Source organism: Haliaeetus leucocephalus, unplaced genomic scaffold, assembly GCF_000737465.1.
Source record: "Haliaeetus leucocephalus isolate CR32 unplaced genomic scaffold, Haliaeetus_leucocephalus-4.0 Scaffold173, whole genome shotgun sequence".
Lineage (NCBI taxonomy): Eukaryota > Metazoa > Chordata > Aves > Accipitriformes > Accipitridae > Haliaeetus > Haliaeetus leucocephalus.
The window spans coordinates 6,874,589-6,902,217 of record NW_010972609.1 but is presented as its reverse complement, the minus strand read 5'-3'; the positions used below and the strand labels follow the sequence as shown (position 1 = coordinate 6,902,217).

Below are 27,629 nucleotides of genomic sequence, written 5' to 3'. Positions count from 1 at the left end.
TGTATAAACAAAAGGGTTACCTCGAGATATATAGTTTACAATATGAAATCAACATATAAATGAATAGGATTTACTGAAAACAATGGAAAGTGTATTACAAAGATACATGAAACAATTTTAACCACAATATTTTCTCTGTGAAAAATACAACTATTAGTGAGATAAAATGTACAATTGAAATTTTTTTTCCAAAAGAAAAAAAAACACAGTATAAAGGAAAATATTTTTTTTTTTCTTCAAAACAGGGAAAATAGTTAAGGTCATTGTCTTTCATTACAATATAATTTGACACAAAAAGCAGTCATAGGATTGCACCAACTCCATGTTCAGTCTCCTGAACATGACAATAGTAAAAGGAGTCCATAAAGCATAATGACATTTCTGGATTTTATGATGGCAATATACTTATGCAGAAACTGGTGTCACTCCGGCTCTGTTCATAAAATGTACAAAACTCTAAATTTGGTGGCCAGACATGTAAAAATTAGTTCACCCCAACGCTGACTTTTCTGTTGCTTAGTCGGGGATGAAAAAATCTGTAGTATTTTAAGTGTTGTTATCTTTTTAGCAATAAAGAAAAAAGTATATGTAGTGCATGGTTTATCACTTGTCAAAAACGTTTCTGAAAATAAAACTAAGTTATCCAATAGTTTACAAAACAAAAAATAATTCTTCAGGTTAAAAATGTGGTTAGGTTTACGTTTAGTTCCATCTCCAAAGGACTGATTTCCTTGGCAGCATCACTTTTCCTTAGCAAGAGCCAAGGCACAAAGTTCCATAAAGAGAAATAAAAATGGCTACGAACAAGAACGCAGTCTGGCATTGTAAAAGAAATCAGAGCCTCTCTCTGAGCTTTCTGTTCCATCAGGTTAGTGCTGTAGAAAAATGTGAGATTTGGGATACATTTTTGTTATGAGCATTTCTGCTGGACACGATTCAAAAGTTCACCAAACTTTTCAAAAAGATCCTCCACCCATTTTATATTTTTCATGCACAACTGCACAATCTCTTCCTGTCCTAGATCTGCACTCTTCTTCTGAACAGAAGAAATCTATTTAAAAAAATAAGGGGGGGGGGGGGGGGGGGGGGGGAGAGAGATGCATACACATATACATGTTAGGCTGACAGCATTTCACAATTTTCATTTTTATCATATTCTGCAGTTAAATACGAAACTTTTTTGGAAGAAAACCTTTAAGCTTTAAAAACAAAGGAAAATGCCCCCAAAAATGCATTTCTTGACAACTGAGCCAGAGCTCAATTCTCATATTTCTGCTACCTGGAATATTTCCACCAAGGATTTACAGAAAAAAAAAAATAAAGGAGTGGGCATTCTAAGACAAAAAGTAGCTTCTAGATCTGAGGAGTTACACACACTGATAAAATTTGTTTCATTTATTTTGGATAACAGTGAAGAATGCTTACCTATCCCGAGGGAAATGATTTCACATAATTCTTGTAAGCCTCATCTCTGAATGTTCTGGGCATCAGTGCCCATTAGGGGCAACATATGTGCTCAGCATGCCCTCTTCTTTGCCATAATGGGTTAATTAAAATAGGAAGCCACAATCCATATTCATTTACCAAGAAGAAGAGAACAGTCCCTCTAGTTGGACTCAATTCCCTCAAATTCCCTCAATGAATGTAAAAGTATCTCAAAGAAAACAATACTTACCTCTTCTTTACATGTTAGATATATGTGATATTTGTAATGATGGAGTGAGTGATACAAAGAATACAGCTGTATTTTTTCTGGATCTACCGTAAACTCCTGCAAAAAGAACAGTTGTTTTAGGTAAATTCATGTTATTTTCCAAGACAGAGATATGATAAGACATTTTCTGCTTTAATTTTCTTCAACAATTCAGAAATGGAGTACTTCATTCAAATAATTGCTCTGGCATATTTTGGTACTGTAATATATATTACATCACAATTATCTCCTATCTCTACTTTTCCTACCAAGTTATTTTGTCAAAACTAGGTTTAAGAATGCTTTCAATCCTCCTGAATGCATTTAAGTCTAAAACGGGCAAGAGACCCCCTTTTCAAGAACTACTGCAAGAATTACCGAAGCTTAACTATTTTTCTACCAGACTGATGTGTATCATTGCAAAAAAACATGTAGTTCATGCTTTGGAAGAGCTGATCTATACTTACCTAACACTTACATTACTTTGGCAAGAAATACAAACGTGGCCTGTATTTACAGGTCATTTGTCTAGCCACTATCTACTGCTGGAAGGTAAGCCTATGTGAGCCGGTACCTAGCAAAATCTACTTACAGTGTTCCCTAGGAATACTATGGAAATAAACAATGTGTACATCTCAAGCTTTACCACGTTACTTTTTAAAACTTTTTTTTTTTAAATTTAAGATACACACCTTCATTCTGTCACTGGAAATGAGCAAAGGAACAATAAGGAACTAAATTTTTAAAAAGCATTATCTAGTCTCAGTTTTTACAGTACTATTTTTTCATTTTTGATCTAGAAGACATTGCATCATTTACTTTAGAGATTTTGCAGCAAGTTTAAGGAACTGTTATCATTACAAGCTACACAGTGATTTTACCACAACCGCAATGTTGAAGGCAAAATGTTCCTGCTTCAGCAACAGTCCAGGAGGCTGACTGCTATGCAGAAACAGGGTCTGTGGTGACAGAAGCAGAATGGGCTCTAGCAGGGCTCTGCTGTTCGGCGCGCTACAAGAGGTGAGAAGCACAGCAAGAGCAGAGCTCACCTCTTCCTTCCCATCCAACTACACCTACCGACTGCTGCCTGCATAAGGGAAGCAGCATACTACTACTTCATCTTCCTGCAATCTTGAGTAGTTGCTACAGAAGGCTTCCTGTATAAATACACGGGATAAAAGCATTTGGGTCTAAACATAGAACTTAAATAGGGGAATAATTATGAAATTATTTATTGTATTTTGTCTCCCTACTGGAATATAACAATGTTTCACAGATGAGTTAAAACAATGGTTTAATATACTGCTTTAAATGTTGTTTTTTAACATTCCCTTGTTACGGAAAAAGCAATTCATTCAATGAAGATTCTGTATTTTGATAAATCTAGCAAAAAAAACCTAATACATGAAGCAGTATCTTATATAAATGTGGTTATCATATTAGAAAGTCAGATGGTGGCAGCAATAAACCCTCTGAACACCCACCTGTGCTAATTTAGTGGTTGATTTAGAAGCCCTCAGTGTTTTCTTGTTGTAAGCTTTACCATTCATTTTTATCTTGGACACAGATGTTCCTCCACTTTTTGTCTTAGAATCCCGAGTGACCACTGTCAGTTCAGGAAAGTTTTCCAAAGCATTCTTTAAAGAGAGCATATAAAGAAAAAGGATTATGAAAAATTCAAGAATGGCCAGCCACCCAGACTGCTGATAAATTGGCCATTTTTCTTTGAAAAGTTACATCGCGGCCTATTATAAAACAATTTATTCTTCCACAAAGACCTGATAAAAGGTCTTCATCAGATCAAGCAAGCATATACAGTTTGAAAAGCATGACCACCTGTTCTTGACTACTATAATTTTTCAAGAAGAGAAGATCTTTTTATTGTATCTCAGATTATCATCTACGATTCTTTCTTTACAAAGAGCAAAAAAATGCTCCACTAGGCAATTTTTACCTTTTAAAATGCTTTCCATTCCATTTCTACTCAAGAATCTCTAAGGCCAAGTTACTTGGAGGTGCCTAAGTACTTAATTGCCTAGTCAGGCATGGGAAGTCTGCCAATAGCAGGAGGGATTGGATGCCTAAGTATCTTCACAGGTTTTGCCCCAGCTTTTGTAAAATACAAATTAATTGCTTCTTATCATATCTGTAAGGTAGAAAAGCTTATGCACAGTGAAATAGATGGCTGGTTCAAAAAAGCACAAGTTTTTAAGACATATTAACTCATGGGAGTGAACTCACGGGATTTCTACCAGCTTCAGTTCTACATTATTTGCACGAGTAATTTTGAATACAACTTCACCGTACAAACACAGCATTATGTTTGCAGCTGCTCTGAAATAGTTCTGCTATGCTATATAACCTTGTCCTGAAAAAAGTACTTCAAGTTAAATGAACATATATATCTTTGTATTATACGCCAGTATGAGGGAAAAAATCAGGCATAAAGAAAAACGTACCAATGCTGCAGCTTAAGGACCTAATTTCGGCTATTGGGTTAAAATATGTAGTTGACTAAATTTTTGTATTTTCTTTTAACAAGCAGTACTAGAATTCAACAACCTCCCCTGCCTATATTTTCTTAGCACTTCATATACCTCAGCCGTTTTTTGCTTTATAAAAAAAACTGTCTTAGTAAAAAGCTATAAAATCTGCTCCACAGAGATAGTTGCATAGTGGTAGCAGTAACCTCAACTAGCTAACCTGTTCATATACAATATTCATTGCAATGCTTTCGAACTGGAACAACAACAGGTTTAAATTATTTATTTTTTCTATCCACTGTAATAGCCTTCCTGAAGGCTGACTTTGAGTGTCAAGGGACTTTGGCCACTTCTGCCTTCCTCTGAAGAATTCCTATTGCCTTCCTCTGGAGAATTCCTATTAACCACCACAGTTTACACGGCCAGACCACTGACTTAAAACAGACAAATCTGAATTAGAATGATGGAAAAAATACTAGTGATCTCTGCATCTTTGAAAGCACAAGACATAAAATGCTGATAATTATTTCCAAATTAAATTTACACAATTCCACTAAGATGCTTCATTTACTGAGCTTCAGCTAAAGCAACAGTAGTATTTTCTAATTTTGTTTATAAAAAACTATAACCCAAAGGGCACAATAAACTGTTACAACTATAAAGAATGTTACAGGCAAAACTACCAAACACTGACTGTTAACCTCAGTGTCTGATTTGGTTTGTAATGCTGTAATATTAATACTGTAGTAATAATTGTATCCAGCGGGTGGAAAAATGTTAAAATTCATCCAGGCTTTTCAATGCAGAATAGTAAAAATACTCAAACTGAATGATACTCATGAACAGTAATGGTATTTTTCACTTATTGCTTGCTTCAGTGCTTCATTCAACTCTAATATCTGAACTAGTCATTTGATGAAAGATGGAACAGAAGCAGACTTTCTTGTATTAATCATCAGATTAACCTGAATCTTAAAGAGTATCAAGTACATTTTCCTAACCAACACAAACACTTACGATGACAAATAGGTGTTTCATTTTTGTCCAAAATATTGACCCAAGGATGGCACAAGTTGGTACCATCAGATCAGAAGGCAAACATAAAAGGCTTTTTATCTCGCAGTTTACATCACAAGCAGATCCCTTCCTTACATCCGTAACTCTGTTAACTTCTTGCAGATCATATGATGAAATACAAGCTTAAGCTAACTTTAGAGATATGATACATAATCTGCTTCTAAGTGAACACAGAGCAAACCTATTATATTAGTTATGAACTCCAAATGAGTAAGCAGCTGTAATTACGTTAGTATTACAGAAGAATATATTAGCTTTTTTCCCTTAAACTCGGGAAAAACCCAAAATAAGCCACCTCTCACTTTGTGTGTACTGTGAATGTAACCAGAATTCTACAAATTCTTATCCTAACTTAATGTGGCCTATCTTCTCTGCATAGTCGGACTAAAAGAAGTAGCTATAGAACTAACTACTAACACAAAACTCTTGCCACGAAAGGAGGGTTAATACATGCCACCTCTCTGAGGGTCTGTGCATGGTTTCAAAACACACAGCCCTCCCCATGCCTTCCTACTGTAAGGAGGAAGCCACAAGAAATTCTGTTCAAACAGGTACAAATTTTACAGCTGTTGGGAAAACAGCCTAATGAACAATAAAATGTTCAAGAATCATGTGAATAAAAGCTGTTTCACTAGTCGATGATGTTCTCATCCCTGAAACAAGGTCACTTAGCGTCCCACAAGGCTTACCAGGAATGAGCTGTGGAAAAAAAAAAAGATCTTTTCAAGATTTCATGATGAAAAAGCAGAACTGTCAAGTCTGCTATTACCTCCCTCCTCACCTAGCTCTCAAAAAGAAACACAGAGCAGTACAGAGAGACAACTAATTTTCCAAGTGTCTCTGTACTGTGGACATAAGGGGACAGGAGAAAGACAGGCAAAAGAGTAAGTTTGTTCTGATGGTGTTTATAGACGGGTCTGCATTACTGTTCTTGTAACTGTTACAGGAATTATCAGTCTGATTATAGACATCGACAACTAGTTCTCAGACATGACTGAAAATACCCTTAATTCGCTTTACTGCGCTTTCGAAATCTGCATTGCTGCTTGGAGGGTGGGTGGGAACGGTGGGAACCACAGTGATTATCCTCCTGTTTACCTTCTCTCTATTGAGATGGTACGGCTGCTCTCTTCCCTGTCCACATCCAGACCTGGTTTTTATTACTGTGTCAAAGCTGCTGTAATATGGGCTTGTTATCCACACTTTTCCCAACCATCCATGCTGAAGATAGATAAAAGAGTGCACAAATGAGTTGTTCTCAAGTCCCTCTGCCCTGGTTTTAAACTACTCTGATCATGTTCTCCACTTCAAAGAAGTTCAGACATCTGCTCCACAGCATAGCTATTTCATGTAAAAGTTTATTAAGATTTTTATGCAATACAATCACTTAACCAAAAGCTCTAGAAGGACAGGAAACAGATTTTCTTTTGGCAAACTTGAGAAGCTTAAAAGAAAAATAAAATGCTTGAGAATGAACCAGAAAGCATGGGGAGTAAAACTAAAACTTTACCTTTGCAGTATAAACTCCTCCATCACAAAATGTTCTCCAAATGCCACACACAAGCACTGAATTTAGAGCATCTCTTTCAAATCCATATTCACTTCTGTTACAAATTTGCCTTCTGGGTTTTAAGTTGTGCCTGCATGGTACGCATTCAATGACTGACTTATAACATTACTTTAAAAATCTTAGAATTTAAAAGAGAATACCTTGAAAGTATGATCCAAGCGTAACTTGGAAAGCAGCCTTTTCCTATTGTCATTCAGCATACCATCAATTTTTCTCATGTGAGGCAAAAGTAGCTCATCTAAAAGACACATAAAAACCCCGTAGCAGCTGATTATGAAGAGACACAGAGTAATGAGATTCCTATTCAAATCTATACTTCAACCCATTAACATAAAATGTGGATGTAAAAAATAATGTGATTTGCACATAAACTAATTTCAAATGTGAGAGAAAAAATCTCTTTTTTTGGATCACCCTGCTAAACTGGTCTAGATATTATGCAGTTTAATTGCTGACTGCAATCTCGCTCCTTCTCCGCCTTTTCTTTGTTAAAAGAAAAAAATTAAGATAGAGCACTACAGAGCATAAATCTTATAGACAATTTCAAACCATTTCCTAGATAATCCTCTTCTGTGCAATACAGCTGGCGGTTTTATGAAGACAAGTATGTGTTTTTGACATTTGCTATTCCATATAACGAGAGATGACTCTGCTGGCATTTATAACAAAAGAAAGTGAGGAAAGTGCTTACTGATAAAAGTTATCTGATAAACCACCGTAAATTGCACAATATGCATTTAAACATAGGCATGTGGCCGTGAATGAAAATTTACAGCTTGATATGGAGTCTTTTATTTATAAAGTCAATTTATTTGCTTTTAGTGGGACCACTGACATAATGCACAGGTATGAAATCTTGAGGTAAGTGTGCATTGATGCACAACCAGAGCAAACCAGGAAAACAGAGTCTAGAAAATATGTTTTTTTAATACAGGCAAACAGAATGTAGTACAAAACAACAGCCTGCAACTAAATAATATGTGAAATGATTGTTCTTTTGGGGCCTTCATCTTTATACATGAGTGTTTTGCTAAATCTTGAGAAATAGAACAGTTTTGACTTGTATCCTGGAGTCCACTACAGTAAGTCCAAACATTTCCTCCTCAAAGAAAAAAATGGAATACAATTGTCTCTGATCAGAATTTTAAGGTTTCAGAGTTTGAAAAGCAGAATTTTTAACAGTAGCAAAAACCGGAACTACTTATAGTTATAAGGGTATTTCTTAATCAGAAAGTAAACACACACTTGAAATGCTGTAATCTGAAATAAATATTTGCTAAGATTTTAAAAGATAGTAACAGCAGGAACAAAGAGCTCAGTTTTGACATTCACAGCACAAGCCTAATGTAACAAAGCAGACAAAACAGTATTTCCAAATTACTTTGATTATGCAAAGAGATAGTGCGAATATATATTTATGCACACACATAATTAATTTGTGTAAAGCGTTCTTCAGATCTGGTATGAAGCTAAAAGTTTGGTGGCTTTTTTTTTGGTTTTTGTTTGTTGTTTTGTTTTTTTTTAAAACACATTCACTTTACTGATTAGTAACCTTAAAATTTAATAAAAACATACAAATGTTAACCATACTGTACCATTGCTCTTTTCCAAAGCTTGCATTGTGTCTGGATCCAAGGCAATGCTAACAAGCAACTCCATGTAGCTCTTAAAAGTCTCTTTCATAGCTCTTGTGTTCAAAAAGCGAGTAACAAGGGGAGCTGGAGGTACAAGCTCTGAAAATTAATCGGAATATAATGATTTTTTTTCCTACAAGAGCCTGCAAATACTTGTGTTTTTCAAAACTCAAGGTTTGTCTCTTAAACACAAAAGTGACCCCTACTGGTATCCCAAGAGATTAAAACTCAGTACAATCAGAAATCATACTCTACTTGCACACCAAACCCAGGTACAAATGCCAAATCTGGTACAAACGGTACAATTTTTTTGTAGAAACACATACAATTACTCGTAACTATCAGCATTTAGATTATAATATTTTAGGGAATTTAAACATTTTTCTATTATTGTAGATGAAAGCCTAGAGAAAAGGGATAATGAGTAACTTCAGACAAGCAAAGTGCCCTAAATGCAGGTTTCATGTCAATGCAAGTACCTTCTAAAACCGCAAAATTTGAAGTCATCCAATAGAAAAACATTCAAAAGCACTAATGTCACTTAGGAGCCTGCATACCATTGAAGTCAATCCCACCTAATTGTCCAACTCCAAAAAAACACATAAAACAAATTTTACCAGCAAAGCAATGTAGGCATATTTGTACTTATTCTGCGGAAGCTTTTATTTTTTTATAGACAGAAATTTTAAACATGTACGTGGAGTAGCCATCAGTAATTGTACGCGTTCTGGAGCTTTTTATACGCTCTGTGTACAATATCAGTATTTTGTAGTAATTTAGCTAGCAAGGCTGTTAAACTTCCTCAGATATCTGCATTTCTATGCACGACTATCATCACCAGGTTACTTGAAACTTTAAATATAGACAATTGTACATACTAATGGTTATTTTGGTAAGTTTGCTTGAAAAATACTATTTTAAAGGTGCTGCCCTCAGCAGAGGCACTGTTCCAGTACACCAACCCTAGCTTATCTGCAGTTAAAGCCACTAAGGCCAACGTGCTTTGGAAATGCAGCAATACAAAGCATAGATACGATGCACCTTAACTTCAAACATACAGGAAATAAACAACAACAACAACAAAAAAAAGCAAAACGCACTGTATATCTGCTACTACAGGTAATCTCTATAAACATTGTACACTTCAAAAATTCTTTTCTGTTCCGGAAAACTACTGCAAACATTGTACCTCAACGTTCCAAAGACACCATGAATGTCATAACAGCAAATCTGCTCAGCAGGCTGCATTTGAACAGCTGGCATTTAGACAAGCAATGAAGCAGCCAAAAATTCAACTGCTTTTTCTCCTTGGGTTTTGAAAAAACAACAGTAACATCTGAATTCTGCCCATATCTGCATGCAGACAAGCATTGCAGGAATGTTATTTTAGACATGACATGGAGTTGCAATGGAAAATTAATAAAGAATCTGATTCTTGAGATGTATTTGAAAAATCAAATCAGCTCCTCCTCCTACAATTGTACCCATCTTAGAAAGCAAGTAGTAAAAATATATTTATCTCACTGATAAACTACATTTGGGATAACTTCAGTTGCACACATTTGCTCATACATAAAAAACAAGTAAAAAGTTTTAAGAAAACAATTCCACGTGGCACTGTCAGATTTTAACTTTTTTTTCTGAGGGTAGTAAAGAAAAATTTGCAAGGTCAAGCAACATGTTTTTATAATAATATTTTCAGTTAAGTTCAAATGGGCCTAGATGCTAACAATTCTATCTCGCTCACCATCCTCATCACTCTGGGCCTCAGGTGAAGAATCAGACTGGGAAGATGAAAATTCTTCTTTCCACTTTTTCCTTTTCTTTGGTGGTGGTTCAGCCTTTACCTTTGGCTGTTTAGCTTTGGGTTTCACAGAAGAGACTTTTGTTGCTGTTGGTTTTGGTGTTGGTGGATCAGGGGTTTTGTTGTTGCTGCTACTAGGTTTGCAATGAATAGTCCTGCAATATTATGAAGACAATCTTTATGAAAATAATTACCACACAAGTTTTGGCATTAATAAAATAGCTATAGTCTTAGTTAAGCAGAATATATTCCCCATGGATTATATATACTTATTTCATTGTCACATGTAACTAGGAATTAAGTCATACGCACTATACTACTATATTTTTGATATAATGCTTAACAATGATTCTCAACTATCTATGATTAAATAGTATTCCAATTTTATAACTAGATAAACAGGCACAGAAGGTTTAAATTGCCCAATATTAGTAGAATTTATGAGCTATAGGAGATTGGAGCTAATATTAAAATTGATTACTTCATGAAAAAAAACAGACTTGACAGACTTGAACAAATACTAGTAATCAATGACATTCGCTGACAAAGTAAATTTGGGATATTGTATCCATACTAAGATGGGAGAGAGTATCATTCAGGTAAAAATGCAGGAAATGCAGGATCTTGAGGACTCGAATAAGAAACCAGAAAACTCCTCTCATTTCTCCTTCCCACCACTCAAAACAGGAAAACAAAAAGGAAACTTAACATCATAAGTGCAAAGTTAAGTACTTTAGGACTAATAATGCACTACAGTTTTGAGAATATGGCAGGGAATACAATTCTGGGAAGTGCCAGGCAAGTTTTTTTTTTTGTACAAATGGGAAAGTTCAAATAGGAAAGCAGTGAAACGTACAGTAGAAACATTGTTAGTATTTTCTGGAACATTGAGAACAATTTTAGTCATCTGTCCGAGATGAAGATGTCAAACCAAAATGGATGGAGACAATAGATACTAGAATGATTAGAGGAATGGAAAGCCTGCGTTAGATGAGGAAGTTGGAAGACCTTGATTAATCCATCTTAGTGAAACGATGACAGAGGTGGAACCTGACTGCTCTCCAGAAATACATCATGCAGTAAAAACACCACAGAAAGACAGAAAGAAAAGCCAAAAAACAGTACTGAGAGAAGAACATATGGATACAAGCTAATCACAATCATGGTCTGTTAAAAGATAGGATTGTTTCAGAGCACTGGAGGACAGGTTCTGGAACAGCTTTCTGTAGCCCAAGAAAGAAAAGAGCATCAAAATCCCAGCTAGTTCTAAGTAGAACATGATGTTATAAAATTGATTATCTGACAGCTTTGCTTTCCTTGAGAGCAAACTAGACTTAAAAACAGAGTTATTTCTTGAATGAAGAGCACTGTAACTTTTTTCATTACTGTTTACTAACATCTGATAAAGAAAACATATTTGCATTAAATTATAATTATTGAAAAATCCATTGAGAGAGAAAATCTTCAGATATCATGTGAAATTGTGACAAGATAAAATAAGCTAAGCATTAAAGCATGACAGAGTTTGTACATTTTTGTACAAAGATTTTGTACATCTGCAATCTTTTCCAAAAGCACGATCAAACGTCAACACAAAACGCAATAGCAAAACCCTTAGCAAGTGAATGACAGTGAAAACCTTATCAGAAGGAAGGTGACAGAGGAAATCTCAGGGATAGCCAAAGTACATGTGTGAGACACACTTACGGTCATAACGTTTTGCAGGACCAGTAGTATATTTACTGGAATAATCAAAACCACACTATGTTTGCCCTGCATTCTTTACATGGCTCTCCAGAGTGACAGATTTGTTTGGGTTTTATTTATCCTTGTTGGTAGTTTAAAAGCAATACTACTAGAATTACTGATTTTAAGGCATGGATAAAGGTTACAGGGGATGACTCAAAGTGATAAAGCTTTTTGGGGTGAGGGGGGTAGGGCAGGTGCAATAAGAAAAGTAAAATACCCTCAGTGTGCAAGGACATATAAAAAAAGGAAAAACATCCTTGTGACAACCAACTTCAGAATTGAACTTTTGTTTTTAAATTCAACTTTCCAGGATTGAGAAGAAAGTATGATACTTCTAGTATACGGGGACAGGACGGTCATTAAAGCAATCTAGAAAAAACATACCTAACCTGCAAAGTCCACTGGATAGGAGAAAACATGCAAAAAATTAGAATCATTACACTTGTAGGCTTCTATCCTTATGTTGAGCAACAGGGCAAAAGATGACAGAAAGAAATAGCATGCAGAGCCCTAACACCTCTAAAATGAATGATTACTGCAATCCACAGATTCAAGGTAGGGAAGTCTTGATACAGCAGTAATTTATATCTAATTTCTTAAAGCAAAACACACAGTTCTCAGTTTACAGCTTAAGGCTGAAGTAACATAATCCTGAGTTATAAGTCTTGTTTATTAAAATAGGTGTGTTCTTAATATGAAAACAATAGGGCAAAATGAAAAACAATTTGAAATAAAATACCTTGCTGACTGTACAGGTTTGCTTCGTGGTTTTTTTGAACATACTCTGACATATTCCTTTTTGTTTGCATTTTCAATGAACTTCACATACACTCGTTTGTATTTTGTTTTTGCATCCCCGAAATACCCAAGATACTAAAAAAAAAAAATTAATACACACGTGTTTCTGTTAAGTAATATTATTCAGTTTAACAATTAAAAGTTTAAATACTAAAGAAAAAAAGTCAGTTTAAAAACAACTTGTTTACGTACAAAGATGAACCATCCTACAGCATTTATAATTTGAGAGAAATTCTCCAATGGGTTTCCACATAATATTTAAAGTAAGAAAATAAGGCAAGAGGTACTCTGGGCTTCGTTTTCTCCCTTTATTTAATCATCCCCATGTGTTATCCCAAAAGGATTATCTGCCTGGCAAAGAGCTGCCTGTTGAAATTATATCCTATCTGTATCCTTCCCATTGTGGAAAGCAGCTGGTTCACAAGCCTGCTTCTACTGACTTTATTCTGGTTGTGAAAACTTGTTCCTTTACACAGCCTGAATGATACCAAAGAACCCATGCTGGAAAGAATCTGCCCATTAATATATTTAGAGAGAATTTTAGAGTAGGAGGAAATCAAGAACACCCCCCCCCAAGGATGCTTGCTAAGAATGTATGTCAGAATCACATTTTATTTTGTTTCCTAGACTTCCAGTAAGGAAATCAGTTCCCATGAGGCTTCCTAAGGAATTTTTAAGACTCACACTGTTAGTAGCAGCAAATTCTCTCTGTCCATCTCGCACTTCAGGAACAAACTTTTGCAATAAAGCCTTCTGTACTTTCCAAATAGCTGGAGGCTCTTTTCCTGTTTGCAAAGCAACCTGTAAGAACATAAAATTATTTGCTAAAAACAGTGCTTATTTTTCTCCCAGAAGTGTGTTTGTGCATTATATTTTTTGAGCAAGTTACCCAGGGATAAAATTGAAATAAGTAATTCAAAATTCCAAACCCTTAGTCATTATGTGCCATTCGCATCAAGACAGTATGACATAAACTACAATAAGTATAATGCAAACCACAAATTTTACTTTCACAGTGATGAAGTTGTGCCAACCAGCTTTGCCTATGGTATGATGTCTTAACTCACGTACCGTGCAACTGAGCCACAGAACTTTATTTTTTAAAGCAATACAACATTTTCCAATTTTTTATTCTTTTGCTCTCTGAAATATTTTTTAATACAAAAATGCAAGAATCACAACAAGTAGCAAAAAGCTTGCAGATCACTAGAGATCCTGTAGCAGAAGCCCAGGTACATTACAGCATGATGTTTGCACTAATGTGAAAAGAGATAGTTCAGTATGAATTAGTAAACCAGATTTTACATTTTCAGTTCCACTTAACTGTAAAAAAAATGAGTTCAAGTTGACTTTCTTCTTCATGTAGTTTGAGAAATAAACTATGTTAAAAACAAATTTGTAATTATTAGCTCTAATGAGAATTGTCTATAAATCCTACACGCAAAATACTAATTAAAAAACCCTCTCTTTTTGGAAAATATATAATCAAGTATTGGTTCCTTTTTCATGACTGTTTAAATAACTAAAGAAATAATTTTTAAAAAAGCTTAAAATTCAAAATATCTCATAACATACCTTTATCAGTTTTATAAGTGACAAGGGAATATATTAAAATTGGTAACACTTGTCTTATGTGACAAAGCTACATTAATTGATTTAAAACTTAAGCTCAAGAGGTTGAACACATAGACAAGTAATCAAAAGTATTAGAAATTAATGGTAAGAATATTGATGGCTATGATAGCAACAAAAGGAAAGGTAAACATGCAGAATAATTTAAAATGGAGAAGTAACAAAACCAAACCAAAACAAGAAATCAAAGACAAAAAAGAACATTCCCAAAAACCCATGCGAAGTGCTGTACTGGTTGCTTATGGAAGCCACTTCTTGTTGGAATAGCAAGCAGAACCTCTTCCAAAAAAGAAGAAAAGACAATTCCAAGATCTTTTGCAAAAGTCCAAAAGTCATTTCCTCAACACCTTACACTTGAAAGCCTACTACTATCTTAAACAAAAACAAACAAAACAAACAAACAAAAAAAGGTAGTCAACAGCCTGTGAAAAATTTATGCTTTTTAATATTAAAAAAAGGTAATTCCAAGTTCTAACAGAGGTTACCAGCACATAGATTTACTTCATTATGTATGTAGCATAAAATGGGTCATGTACATACAAAACATATTCATAACCTGCACTAGAAAGACACCTTTAAGGCACCTTGGCAGCAGTCAAGGAGTATTAGAATAGAAACAGAAAACTAATCTGCATCGTTTCCCCTTTTGGTAGTTCGTTGAGGCTAAATGCATATGCAGGATTTTTCAGGATTTTTTTTTTTTTCTTCACAGCAAGTATTCAGATTACCTTTAGTGTCTCTATGTCTTCAATCTTCACTACAAATTCATCACGTTCTCTGTACATGCCCTCTCCTCCACTGTCCATGTTCTCCTCATCAGTACATCCTTCTATTGCAACAGTTGCCTGTATTTTTGCCAATTGGTCTGAAGTCACAGCATCCTGTTGAGCTACTTTTAAGGGGTCAGCTGGATTCATTTTCTCCTGCACATTGACTACAGGAGCAGTCATCTGTGGAGACTCCTGCTTTATTACAGCAGTAGTGGCAGTGGTGGCAGCAGTAACAACTGCCACTTTCTCAGCTTCTGAAGAAAAAAAATCCAAATTTTAGTTAAATTATCAAGGATTAGCAACATAAAATGGGAACTAGATTTATTTTTCTTCTCTTCTGTTACAATACATATTAAAAAAACAACTGTTCTAGGAAAAACACCTGTTCTAAGAGTTAAAATAGAAGCATTAACTTGGTCACAACTAAGCCTTAAATGAAACCAAAATACTGTAGCTAGCATACCTCTGTTTGTATTAAACTGCTGCATCTGTTAGCATCTAGAAATTCAAAGATGAATGCTTTAGAAAACAATTTGATAGTTACAGACAATATCAACAGGAAATACTGTTGTACTTTGTGTGAATAAGCAAATACAACAGTAAAGGTTACAACACTAAACCTTGTTTCCAATCTGCTGATAAGCACAGTCCTTTTAAATTGGATTAAGGAAAGAAAAATACACATGAAATACGAAAACATTTGCTGTATGACTTTTGGGCATTTATCGTTTATATCTTGTGATAATGTAACTGGAAGTTCCAGATTAAAACTTTGGCAATATCCTAATAATTTTTAATATTAACAGAGATGAGCAATGAGAACTGATGATATAAAACAAAGAAGGAAAAGAACATTCTTCTCCTCCTCTATGCCAAAGAGCCAAAGGCAACTCCCACCTTTCAAAATTATTATTCTTTCCCACCTGAAAAAAATTAGAATCCTTTTTAGATATTACTTTATACTCTTTTATACTTATTAGTTTTAACACTGACTTGCTGATCTAAAAGAAATCAAGTTATATTAGCTATAGCATAGTTACTAATATCCTTAGGAAACTGGCTTCAAACTTAAGATAACCATTTTACAGTTTTGCTACAATCACTGTTAATTCTTGACTTTCACTTGAAAAAATAGAAAAAAGATAACATGACATATTTTAATAAAAGTGATTCAAAACAAATGATTTAAATATCAAATTAACATGTCAATACAAAAGCTATATACCAGATACGTGAAGATTCATTAAATCAAGTCGGTAAAATTGCTCAGCTATGAAATACGTTCTTTGGGATATATCATATCACATTATTGTAAACACATTGTATTTTTTGTTCAGTGAAAATTATGACAGCTTTAGTTAGACACAAAATTATTAGTTCCCCAAGTACATTTACACATTCTTCAGAATAGCAGATAAATGTACAGAAGCTACTTATTACTACCAACAAAAGACTATGTTTTAGTATTTGTCTTTCCATACTTATGTGCAAAAACAGACAGAAGAGGGAATTACTAGAAAATCTGCAGAACACCAGCAAGTAAGAAAGAAGTCATTACTAAGCATCTGGTATAATGTACAAACAGTCTTGTATACAACAAAACAGGAAGGTGAATTCAAGAAATTGGTGGTATAAATATTACATGCTTATGAGTAATAAAGAAGATACAGTAACATTGTAAAAGAAATCACTGCAAATAAAACACTAATGGAAATGTCCACCCAACAAAAAAAAACTTTGAAATATTTCCTTAGGAAGTCATACACAGAACATGGCTTATTAAAATTAACAAGCTGCAGCAAAAGGCCTACACCATAGCACTGTCCACATTTTGGCTTTCTGGGGGAAAAAAAAAAAAAAGTGACTGCTTTCTTGTTTAAAATACATGTTTAAAATACATATGCAACTGAAAGACACACGAGGAACTTCATCTTCTGTAATGGCCTTTCCAAAATGCGTGAACTTAACATAATTTAATAGAAATATCCACAGAAGAAAACAGAACAGTAATTAAGATGAAGATTGTTTAATATATCATGTATTCCACAATCTTTTTCCATTATTTTAGGTCTGACTACTACAATTTAAGTTCAATTGTGCTATGTATTTTTCAGTAAATCATGTTACCTCTACAGAAGAAAACAACTCCCTCTTTCCTTTAACCTAAAAAGAGAAAAAATTACTTCATTCTATTTTGTTAAGAATCAGCCTATGGGTTGTAGGTCCCAAGAAGAGTTTAAGAAATGTTTCATTTTCTCCCTGTGATTATTTTGGAAGGTAATGGTATTTCTCTTGAATTAGTACAGTTATGTGATTGTCTGGATAGTCTTTAATTGCTTATCAGAGAAAACAAACTTCGTTGAAAAGGTCTATCTAGACAAAAATATACTGTATATTGAAAATACTTCAAAACCAAGCAGCATCAGTTAAAAGCTACGATCGCCAACGTACAGCATAGATGTAATACAAGTGAAACTGAGAAGTGTGTGGAAAACTAACTGCTGTGATCAGTGGTTGCTGCTTGCCCCTCCCTGCCCAAAACAACCCTTCCCAAATTTTGTTCTTTTGCTAGCAATGTATCAACACAGAGCTACAACACTGCTGATTAATATGGCTGAAATCAAAGTCAAATGACTCCCATCTTGGACAAGACTAGTCAAACCAGTGCTCAGTTTCCAAGTGCAAAATTGTTTTCATAAACATATTCTGTGCAACACTATCATCACATAAAGTGCACATTTAACTCTACCTAAGAAGAAATTAACCTCTGCTGATGGCAATTATTAATATGTTCTCTTGCTAGAATTTTTAAAAAATAGATTTAAAACCTCTGACATGATGGTTTGTCGAGGTTTCCAGGTGAAAATCATATTTAGCATTCTAAGCCAGAGAGGAAGAGAACAGACACATTATTCCAATTCTGGGCTAAAATAAGAGTCCTACTTAAGTAGCATGAAAAAGTTCATCTACATGTTTTCTAATTATGGAAAACACTAGTTTAGTTCACAGTCAACACACCTTTTGAACAGAACTCTTAATTATGGCTGTGATTAAAACCAAAACCAGTCAAAACCTTTACCTGAACTGAAGACAGCTAAAATAATTCTTTATTTTTTTTCCCATCAGCTACAGAAATCTCCTTCAACATATGGACTTGTAACTGTTTTACCTGTTTTGTTCTTTCTATCAGATGTATCATCCAGGGCTGACAATGCAGTAGAGATGCTCTTCTGAAGATCGTGGTTACCCCCCACAGAATCATCTTCATCAGAAGAAAATGAAGGCAACGTTTCTAAATTTTTCTTAAGTTCTTCATCAACTTTTTTGGTTGGACTTTCTCCACTAACCTCAGCAGCGACAGGTGCTGCTGCTGCTGGCTGAGGCTTTGCAGAGGACTGTAGGCAAGGGGCGCGAATTATCTGGGTAACCGGTCGCCTAGTCCTGTTTGGCATTCGTACAGCTGGAGCTGAAAACTGTTGCCTAGGCCCAGACTTTAGAAAGTCTAAAAAAGATGCAATAAATCCTGTTTTGACTTCAGGCTGTTTTTCTTCAACTTCTTTAATTTTTTGCCTCATTCTTTCCTGATGCTGGTAAGTATCATAACAACTTTCGGAAACAGGAGAAGAGTATGTCAAACATGAGTCATTTCCTCTTGAATTTTGACGTTTACACTGTCCACTTCTTTTCACCTGTTTCTGAATTGCACTGTCATCTTCTGCAGCATTTTTGTTTTGGCTTTTTCCTTTGCTTTTTTTCTTCTGAAGGTTCCCTTGAGTTAAATCTTGGCATTCTTCTTCAGTTCTACTAATGGTTCCATCTCCACTTTGGGGTACAGATAGTGGCTGCAATGGACCCTTTGACTGGTTACCTGCTACTGTACCTTCATCACCACCCATATTAAAATCATTCTCTGAAGCAGCACTTTCTTCACTTAGGCTCTTACCGCTTGAAACAAATTCTGTGTCTCTTGCATTCAGTGTGCCATCAGCAGAAGCGTCATTATCTTCTTCAGATTCGTGACTGATGCTAGATTGTTTCTTAACTGGAACAGCCCCTTGTTCTTGCTCTTCTTGACCAGGGCCAAGGGTGGGAGAGGTCATTCTTGTTGGTATGTTTTGATCAGGTGTTTCAATGTGTTGTTGATCAAGGTTCACAGGTTTTGTTTGTATTGCTGACACTGGTGTAAGGTTTATAGTAATTTGGCCTCCGTTCAGAGAAATATTACCTATGCTTGCTGGCTTTCCAACTACAGTAGGTGAGGCACTGAAACCAGAAGACACATGTCTTACATCCATTGATCGGAACTGTGGTTTAGACTCCTCCTTATTTTCAACAGACTGGATTTCCTCTTCATTGGAAGCTGATTTGGCAAAATCAGATGGTGTCACTCCACAGGCTGCTGCTGTTGCTGCTAAGATGTCATCTACGTTGGATAATATATTCCTCTCATCACTGAGAAGTATAGATTCTGGGAAACATATTGAACTAAGAGAAACAAACTGATTTTTTGAATCATGTTGATTTGTCTGAGTAAAATGATCTTTTGTTGTCAAATGCTGCTGTAGTGGTTTTGAGGGCTCAGAAATGTCCATTTTCATTACTTCTGAATTCTGAGTATGAAGCTGTTGCTGAGAATGACCCCCATTACTTTGAATAATATGCCCATCCATCTGAAGGAATGGATGTGTCACCTGTTGAGGACTCTGTATTCTTTGCACTTGCGGTGATGCCTTTGCTTGTCCTAAACCTGACTGCAGTATTGACTGATGAAGAATCTGCAAGTCACAGGCTGACTCCAGAAGTACCTGCGCACTGGGCAAACACAGCTGATGACCATGTCTTAAAGCATGAGGTTGAACCTGCGATGGTGTATTAATGACTTGGCCTTGCTGTTCTTGAGCTTTACTTTCATGTACCTTATGCATAAGAGAACGTTGCTGGTTTAGTTCTTTAGCGCTTACAGTTACTTGTGTTGTTTGCATTAAATTAGCTGTCTTTTTTATATCATGGCTTAGGCTAGTGATATGGCCAATGTGTTGGGAAAGCTGTTCCACAGAATTGACCATTCTTTCATCTTTTTTTGTGCCTTGAAGAGTAAGTCCAACAACTTGATCTTCAAGACGAGAGTTACTTCTGATTACACTTTGAGAGTATCTGTCATCTGCCTTCGAGACCCTATAGGATGCATCCTGAGCACTGATTTCCTCGTCAGTTAGCCTTTGAGTGGAAGATTCAAGAGTAGCTTGCTGTTGCAATGCCTGCATATCCTGCACTGATAATTCCTCCTCTTGTTTTGATGAGGCATACAAATTAGAGTCAGACTTCCTTTTAACATATGACTTTGCTTCTGAGGAAGGCCTGTTGTTCTGCAGTGTCTGTGAATGAGCTGGGGAAGCAAAAGGAGGAGACTGGACAGATGGCAAAAACTTTTGAGACTGTGGAGAGGAGGATTCTTGTGACTGAGAGTTCTGAGAAGAATGTAAAGAAATATAGCTCTGATTAGGACTTGAGGCTGGAAGAGTTTGTATCCGAGGAGAGGCATTAAAGGAAAGGGAAGGTGATGTTAATGTTAAAGACTGCCCTGAAGAATAGCTTTCTGAAGGACTAACAGCTGATAAAACTTGTGATTGAGATGAAAAACTAACTTGGGATTGGCTAACTGGAGATAAACCCTGAGAGTGACTAGAAGAGTAGCTCTGAGATTGGCTGACTGAAGAAAGTTCCCTCGTTTGCCCAGAGTAGTTCTCATTTGGAACTGAAGTCAATACCTGTTCCTCCGAGGAGTAACTTAGAGTTTGACTATCAGAAGTAATAGTCTGCGATTGCCCAGAAAAAGTCAACGTTTTATACAGTGAGGGCAGCTTCTCAACCTTGCTGGATGAGAAATCCTGTGAGTGACTGACAGGTGGCACATTCTGAGCCTGGGATGAAACGTAGTTTTGGGACTGGCTGACCGACAAAAGACTTGGGAGCTGTGCTGTAGAATAGATCTGTGCTTGGCCTGTAATGACAGAACTCTGGTTTTGTGCAGTTTTGGCATAGCTTTGTGTCTGCACAGTGGGAGCTACACTCTGAGGTTTGGGGGTCTTTGTTGACCTTGGAGGCTGCTTCGTGGAACAGTTTTTCACTTTTGCTGTGGAAGCAGATGGAAAACCAGGTGATGGAATTGCAGATGTGTACGACTGAGCAAGTTCCACTGTGACTTGAGAAGTCTTCTGCTGTGGTCCTCCATTGCTCACCTGAGTAACATCTCCAACTGGACTGCAAGATAATGCTGAGTGCCTAGATGTATCCTGAAAATTAACTCCACTTGTACTCGTTAAATAGCTGTGTAAGGAATGCTGTGAAACAGTCAGTTGAGCCTGAACAGACTGAGTACTTGAAGGCCGCTGATGGTGTTTAATAACACTACATTCTCGCTGAAGTGCTCTATCGATAGAAGCAGTGGAACCAGTAAAGACAGATGTGCTATATGCCTGAGAAACCTGCTGAGCTCCTCCAAGGGTTGAAGGCAACAAACTAAATTGAGGTTGCAGAAGATGGGGTGCAGATTCTTGAGCAGAACGATATGTTGATGACTGAGGTGGTATACTGGTACTTAAAACAGAACTGCCTAGGCGCTCAAATGTCAAAGCAGTTGGAACAGTGCCTTGCGATGTTTTAATCTGTAATAAAGGATCATGGGTAGTCAAGAGACCATTTGATGTAGCACTGAAAGTAGTATCTTGAAGAGTAAGAGAAGGGGTAGTAGCAAAGTTTCTACTGCTGAAAGTGTTGGGATGCTGATATGCTGATAAAGCAGATGTTGGTGGAAATGTTCCAGAGGTTGGCAAAGCTCCAGTAACAAATAGTTCTGTGGCTGTTGAGGAATGCATACCTGGAAAAAACAAAAACAAAACAAGAAGGGAAAAAGAGCATAAGGGAGCTTTACAAGTTACAACACTGCATTTCTATAACTCATTTAATTGTAAGATCTTACAGCATTTAGAAATGTAGCCTTCTTTAGAACCACCACCCTTTTCAACAAAAAACATATAAAGGGAGGCACTTATTGTAGGTAATTTTCAAACTGGAAGTGCAGATTTTTTTAAGAATTCCAAATTCTATACCTACAGTGAATGGCCAAGGGAAAAAACTCATATCCTCAAAATGCAAATTGTGGATAAAAAAAATTGTACAGGACTAATTCTGCTTTGAAACTGAAGGCTCTTTATTAGTTTTTATTTCAGTTTAAAAAGAGGTTCATAGTAGAGGACAACTGATCAAAAGCCCAGGACACCTATAAGATACAGTAAAAAGGCAAAATTACACCTTACCAACTGTAATACATACACAGGTAAAGAAGCAATTCCATCTCCTGCATTTACCCTCACCAATACTTTTATAACTCACTTTATGTGAAACATTTCAGAGCTCACAGTGAAATAGCTAGCAGCCTATACACTTTGCAATATAAGTTTCTTAAAGGAGGGCTTTGACTTTCAATACAAAGAATAACTATGATTTGTATGCTTTCTAAAGTGAGAGTCCAAAATATCCACAGACAGCAACTATCTGCACAGTGCAATAGCAACTATCCAACTGAAAGGTATAATATTACTTATTTGCATCCGGACATTGGTATGACATCCTGGCTTAAACAAGATTTCTCAATAGAACATACTATTCCAACTGAAATAGGAGCGTGAAATTCCCTTGCAAGCTTTGGGGCTTACAGCAGTGATCCATATCATTCAGTGCTTTTCACGCTTTAGCTTGCAGGTACTGGTGAAGTTTGTGTACTATTTCCGAAATCTATGAATAAAAGTGAAGAAGATGAGTTTATTCTCAGAGAGGCTTAAACTTCTTGTAAAGGAATCTGTAAAGGAACAATTTCCACTGGGAAATTTACAACAGTATGCAAATCAGAAAAAATCAAAATCACTGGTATAATTTGACTTTTTTCAGTTCTTCCTGGATACTTGAAACAGCTTTTTAGCTTCAGATCATTTAAGAATAAATAAAAAAACTCTCAGTAAATAAAGCTTGTTTTGAGAGAAATACTTCAGTTTAAAAAAAAAATCAATTTTCATTTTAAAATACATGAAGTCGTCTTAAACTGATCGCAACTTAATCATACAATTGCTTTGGAAGTTTCAGATGAAGCTGCGAAAGAGTCTTTGTTTCTCCCTTCCAGTTCAAGACAAACTGATATGAAGAGATGTGATACTGAAGGAATGCCACGGTATTCTTCCTTAGTCAACAATAAGGTCTTTCTGAGTAACAAAGTATCAGCAGTGTTTTAATGCTTTTTTTTTTTTTTTTACTATTCTAAAAAACTGCAACATCATGTACAACTGGGTTCTCTTTTACTAATCCCTACCACTAACACAAAGGTAGGGGCACCTGGAAGCATCAAAGAAGGGGAAGAATTTATACCTATTTTAACTGCAGATGTTCATTTCTCATCTAACCTGTATTTTTCGCTTCTCTTCCATAAATTAAAGCCTTCCTATTACACAGGTAATTCGTTAAATCAAACAAGAGCCAGTCACAGAAGCACTATTATGGCAGAACTGCTGAGTTTTATATTTCACTTTTGTAGAGCAGCAGACAAAAGGTATGGCAAAGGTAGTGAGTTGTGTGCACAGACACCACCCAGTACCCTAAGCAATCAGAACACTGATAACACATCCCACATATCAAAGGAAGACTTGGTAGGACAATACAAGAAACACACTATTCCTGTTCCCCCCGCCAAAATCAGCAGTTGCAGGCTTTGGAGAAAAACCCAAAGTAAAAAACCCTTCTAAAGAAAGGTCACCTTGAAGAGCGAAGAATGCTTGTTTTCCCTCATCAAAAAAAGTTTGTAGAAGACAAAGCTCTCAAAAGACAGTTGGGAGGACTGAGGGATACAGAAAAGCAGCAGAAGTATTAAAGGACAACAGAAAGCTCAGAGAACTGGTAATATTGAAAATGGGCTTACTGATGAGTTCTTAGTATTGAGTACTGAGAAGTCTCTCAATCACTGGTATCAACATCAAACCCGACCCACAGCATGTCTCCCCATTCTTCACAATTCACTGTTAGGCAGGCTGCAATGGAGAAAATGCTAGGACGAAGAGAAAAAAAGATTTCTTCCCAGCTGACAATCTGATGTGAGGATGGGTCATCAAAACTCTAAACACCACTGATTTATATTAAGATTTTTTTGACAGACTAAAAGTGTGCGTCATCTGTGCTCCCGCATATCTGCTTTTGTTCATGAATAAAAAGCCACATTCTCTCTTCTCAACTTTTTGAGTAGCTCTTCATGGAATGCAGCTGCACATTACACTTAACAGACCAAGTGCAAACTGTCAACAAAAGGCTTGTTCAACTCTTCCCTCTTCCTACCTTATGCCTCCTCCCTAAATCAGAACCAGTGATCATACAGCTGCACTGAGACACAGATCAGCTTGCTGATACAGTGGAAAACCACTCCACCAAAGGGAAAAAAACCACCCAAACTTTTTCTGTCAAATGAGTGAATAGATCTGATTTACTGCACAGCTGCATAATTACTACATAAGCTTAACCATAACTTGAAGCTACCCACAGATGCAGTAGCAACACTTATCTTGGTGTGGCTGTCTACAGCAAGCTCAAAATATGCAAAGTTTCCTGCTCTGCACAGAAGGCTTGACAGATGGGAGAGGTTTATAGAAGGCAGACAGTCTGCCAAAAAAGACAGCATGTTTGTTTATTTGTAAATTAGATCACTTATTTCTATGCGACATGCACCTCAGACATTCTTTTTGAGAACACCTTGCTCATTACTTCTGTGTACAAAGGGGCTAGACTTTTAATAGTAATATCACAGAATAACTATGACAGGGAACAGAGTTTGAGAATGAAAGATCTGCTAAGGTGTACAGGTAGTCTACCTGAATATGCTTATGGTGTTAGTGAGACTAATTCGAAACAAAGTTGGAGAATAAATTTGACTCGTTAGACAAAATAATATCCTATACATCTAAATTCCTTCTAAACAATTAAAACTTGTGTTCATATAATTCTTCTAATATAATTCTTCTGCTAATATAATTTCATTGATTTTGAGATTTTTAAATACCAAGATGGAAAAGAGGTAGAAGACATGTAGCCTTTTCAGTTAGTCAGGATATTTTTGTTTCAAATTCTCCCAAACATTCAATATAATCATGACAAAATTTTATTTCAAGAGAAATTTTTCACCTGTCTGCCAGGAAGGAGCCCTGAATTGTGGTAAAAGGGTAGATCCTGAAGAGACTGCCTGAGCGGTACGAGACTCAATAGCAGAGAGAAAATTCATAACTGAAGAAGTTTCCTTAGTGTTACTTCCAGCACTGTGCATACTGGTATCAAATATTCCTGAAAGACCTAGATGAGGGTGGAGGGAAATGAAACAAAACAGACAATTCAGATGAACTTACAAGAAGCTCAATCAAATAACAGGGATATACATTTGTAATTCACTAAAAAGAACCTATGAAACATGAGCAATATTATTAAAGTACATTGATTTTTTCAGCGTTTAACTGTTTTACAGTGTTGCAACTGTAAACTGGAACTTGAGTATACATTTTAAAATCTGTTTTTAAATGTATGTCAAATATGATGCTTAAAAATGGTATTTAGGTACACCAATAAAATTCTCCCTTCATCTGAAGATTCACTGTCCCATTTTTTCACATGAACTGTTTAAACATTCAGAATTCCTTCTGCACTTCTCTGTATCAACCTTCTCCTCCTTTGCGCAGCTTGTAGCAGTTTGGTCTTCTCTGTAGGACTGGCACAAGGCAAGGGGTTTTGGTTGCATTCCCCGTTTCAGCAAACACCTTTGTGTGTTCCCTCTTGCTTACACCTTTCAATGGCAGGGGGCTCAATTGGAAGCACTGGAGAGATGCAAAGTTTTGAGTAACTGAGATTATGTCAAGACTGCAGGATCTGCACCCTGAAACATTCCCTGCAGTTCTGACCCTCCATCGTCCTGATTGAGGACCTGGCCAAAAGACCGCAGATTCCAGCCAGCCCATTATCTCAACTATCTTTCCTTAGAAACTGGGTTGCAAAGCGAGTGTGAAGAGGTCATGCCCTGTCTTCTCCTGACATTGACACACTATATTATCAGGATCACAGACAGATCCTGATGCAGATGTTAACATAGCCTAACCTGCTACTATATTTAAAGTAAATTTTCACCTTCCCCCAGCACTATGTCTTAGTTTGCACATGTAAGTACTAGCAACAGCGTGTTCCAACTTGAATTAGTTTTGCTATTTGCTTTATTTTAAAAGAACTGGCATGATTCCTGCAGCTGGCTTTGAGGCATAGTTAATGTTTGGCCCTTATGCATAGGCCAAATCCTGAAAAGCTGTATTTTAAAGAATAAATGCAGTTTCTTTAAGAACCAACAGTAAGTAACTGAGCATAAACCCCCTCTTATATTTTCCTTTCTACTTATGACATTTTGATAAAAGCTAACAACTGATTGTTAACTTTCTGCTACAAACTGAGCTTTTCTAATACCACTTGCCACCACCTGCAAGACAAACTCCCTCCAATTATAGAATCTAAATTACATAACAGGTTGGGGTTTGGGTTTTTTTTTGTTTGGTTTTTTTTTTTTTTCTTTAGCTTTTTAAGCTGTATTCTCATGATATGGACAGTTACCAGTAGGATGGTGCGTAGTAGAGTATCCAGGAACCTGATGAGAAGCTGTGTATGTCTGTCTGTGAAGATCAGTTTCTGAATGTGATGAGTGTCCTCCTCCATAGCTTAAGCTAAGGAAGAAATTAAACATTATTAACAAAAATATACAGCTATAGAGACAAAGTACAACTATGAAATCCCAACCACAAGCCAAAAAGTTGCAGAAATAAAAGAGAACACAAGCCCAAGATCTGACAGATGTGGTTGTGCTAGGACATCGCTAAAAATGTTAAGCAGATAAAAAAAGTACTACAAAACCTAACAAGCCAAAGGGGGGGGGGGGGGGGCGGGGGGGGGGGACACAACCTTACAAAATTGAAGTTGATCACAGAAAAGTCTACAAAGGACTAGGTTAGAAAGACAGAGGTCTTCCTAGTTCAACTGTAAGAAACACTGGATGGACATTTTTCGTAATGATTTACTGATATAAAGTCTGCAAAGCACATGACTACAAATACATGCCCACTTTAACATCGCAGTTTCTGATTCCATTAAAACTTACAGGACCACGTTTAATACAAAGGCTGAAATGACTAGGAAGCTGCAGGAGCAATAGTTTTTTAAAGATTTTGTTAATTTTAGTACAATTCTAACAAAATTGACAGTGAGAGCACTAGCAAGTGACAAATCTCAGTCTTCAGACCTCCTAGCATTAAATACAAGTCAATGATCCACAGTTTTTATTTAACATTTTGAAATGAGTCATC

At 36.2% G+C, this 27,629-nt stretch overlaps 1 protein-coding gene across 1 annotated transcript; it reads right to left on the bottom strand.

The window, feature by feature from the left end:
- Positions 1-242: 242 nt before the first annotated feature.
- Positions 243-26,963, bottom strand: QSER1 (glutamine and serine rich 1). Its single transcript, XM_010563754.1, has 12 exons — positions 26,884-26,963; positions 25,426-25,590; positions 18,380-22,087; positions 15,169-15,464; positions 13,493-13,609; positions 12,750-12,883; positions 10,205-10,416; positions 8,419-8,556; positions 6,964-7,061; positions 3,178-3,330; positions 1,676-1,771; positions 243-1,051 (listed from the first exon to the last, which is right to left on the bottom strand). The coding sequence occupies exons 2-12, from the start codon at positions 25,562-25,564 to the stop codon at positions 911-913; spliced, it is 5,232 nt and encodes a 1,743-aa protein (XP_010562056.1). The 5' UTR covers positions 25,565-25,590; positions 26,884-26,963; the 3' UTR covers positions 243-910.
- Between the last annotated feature and the right edge of the window lie 666 nt (positions 26,964-27,629).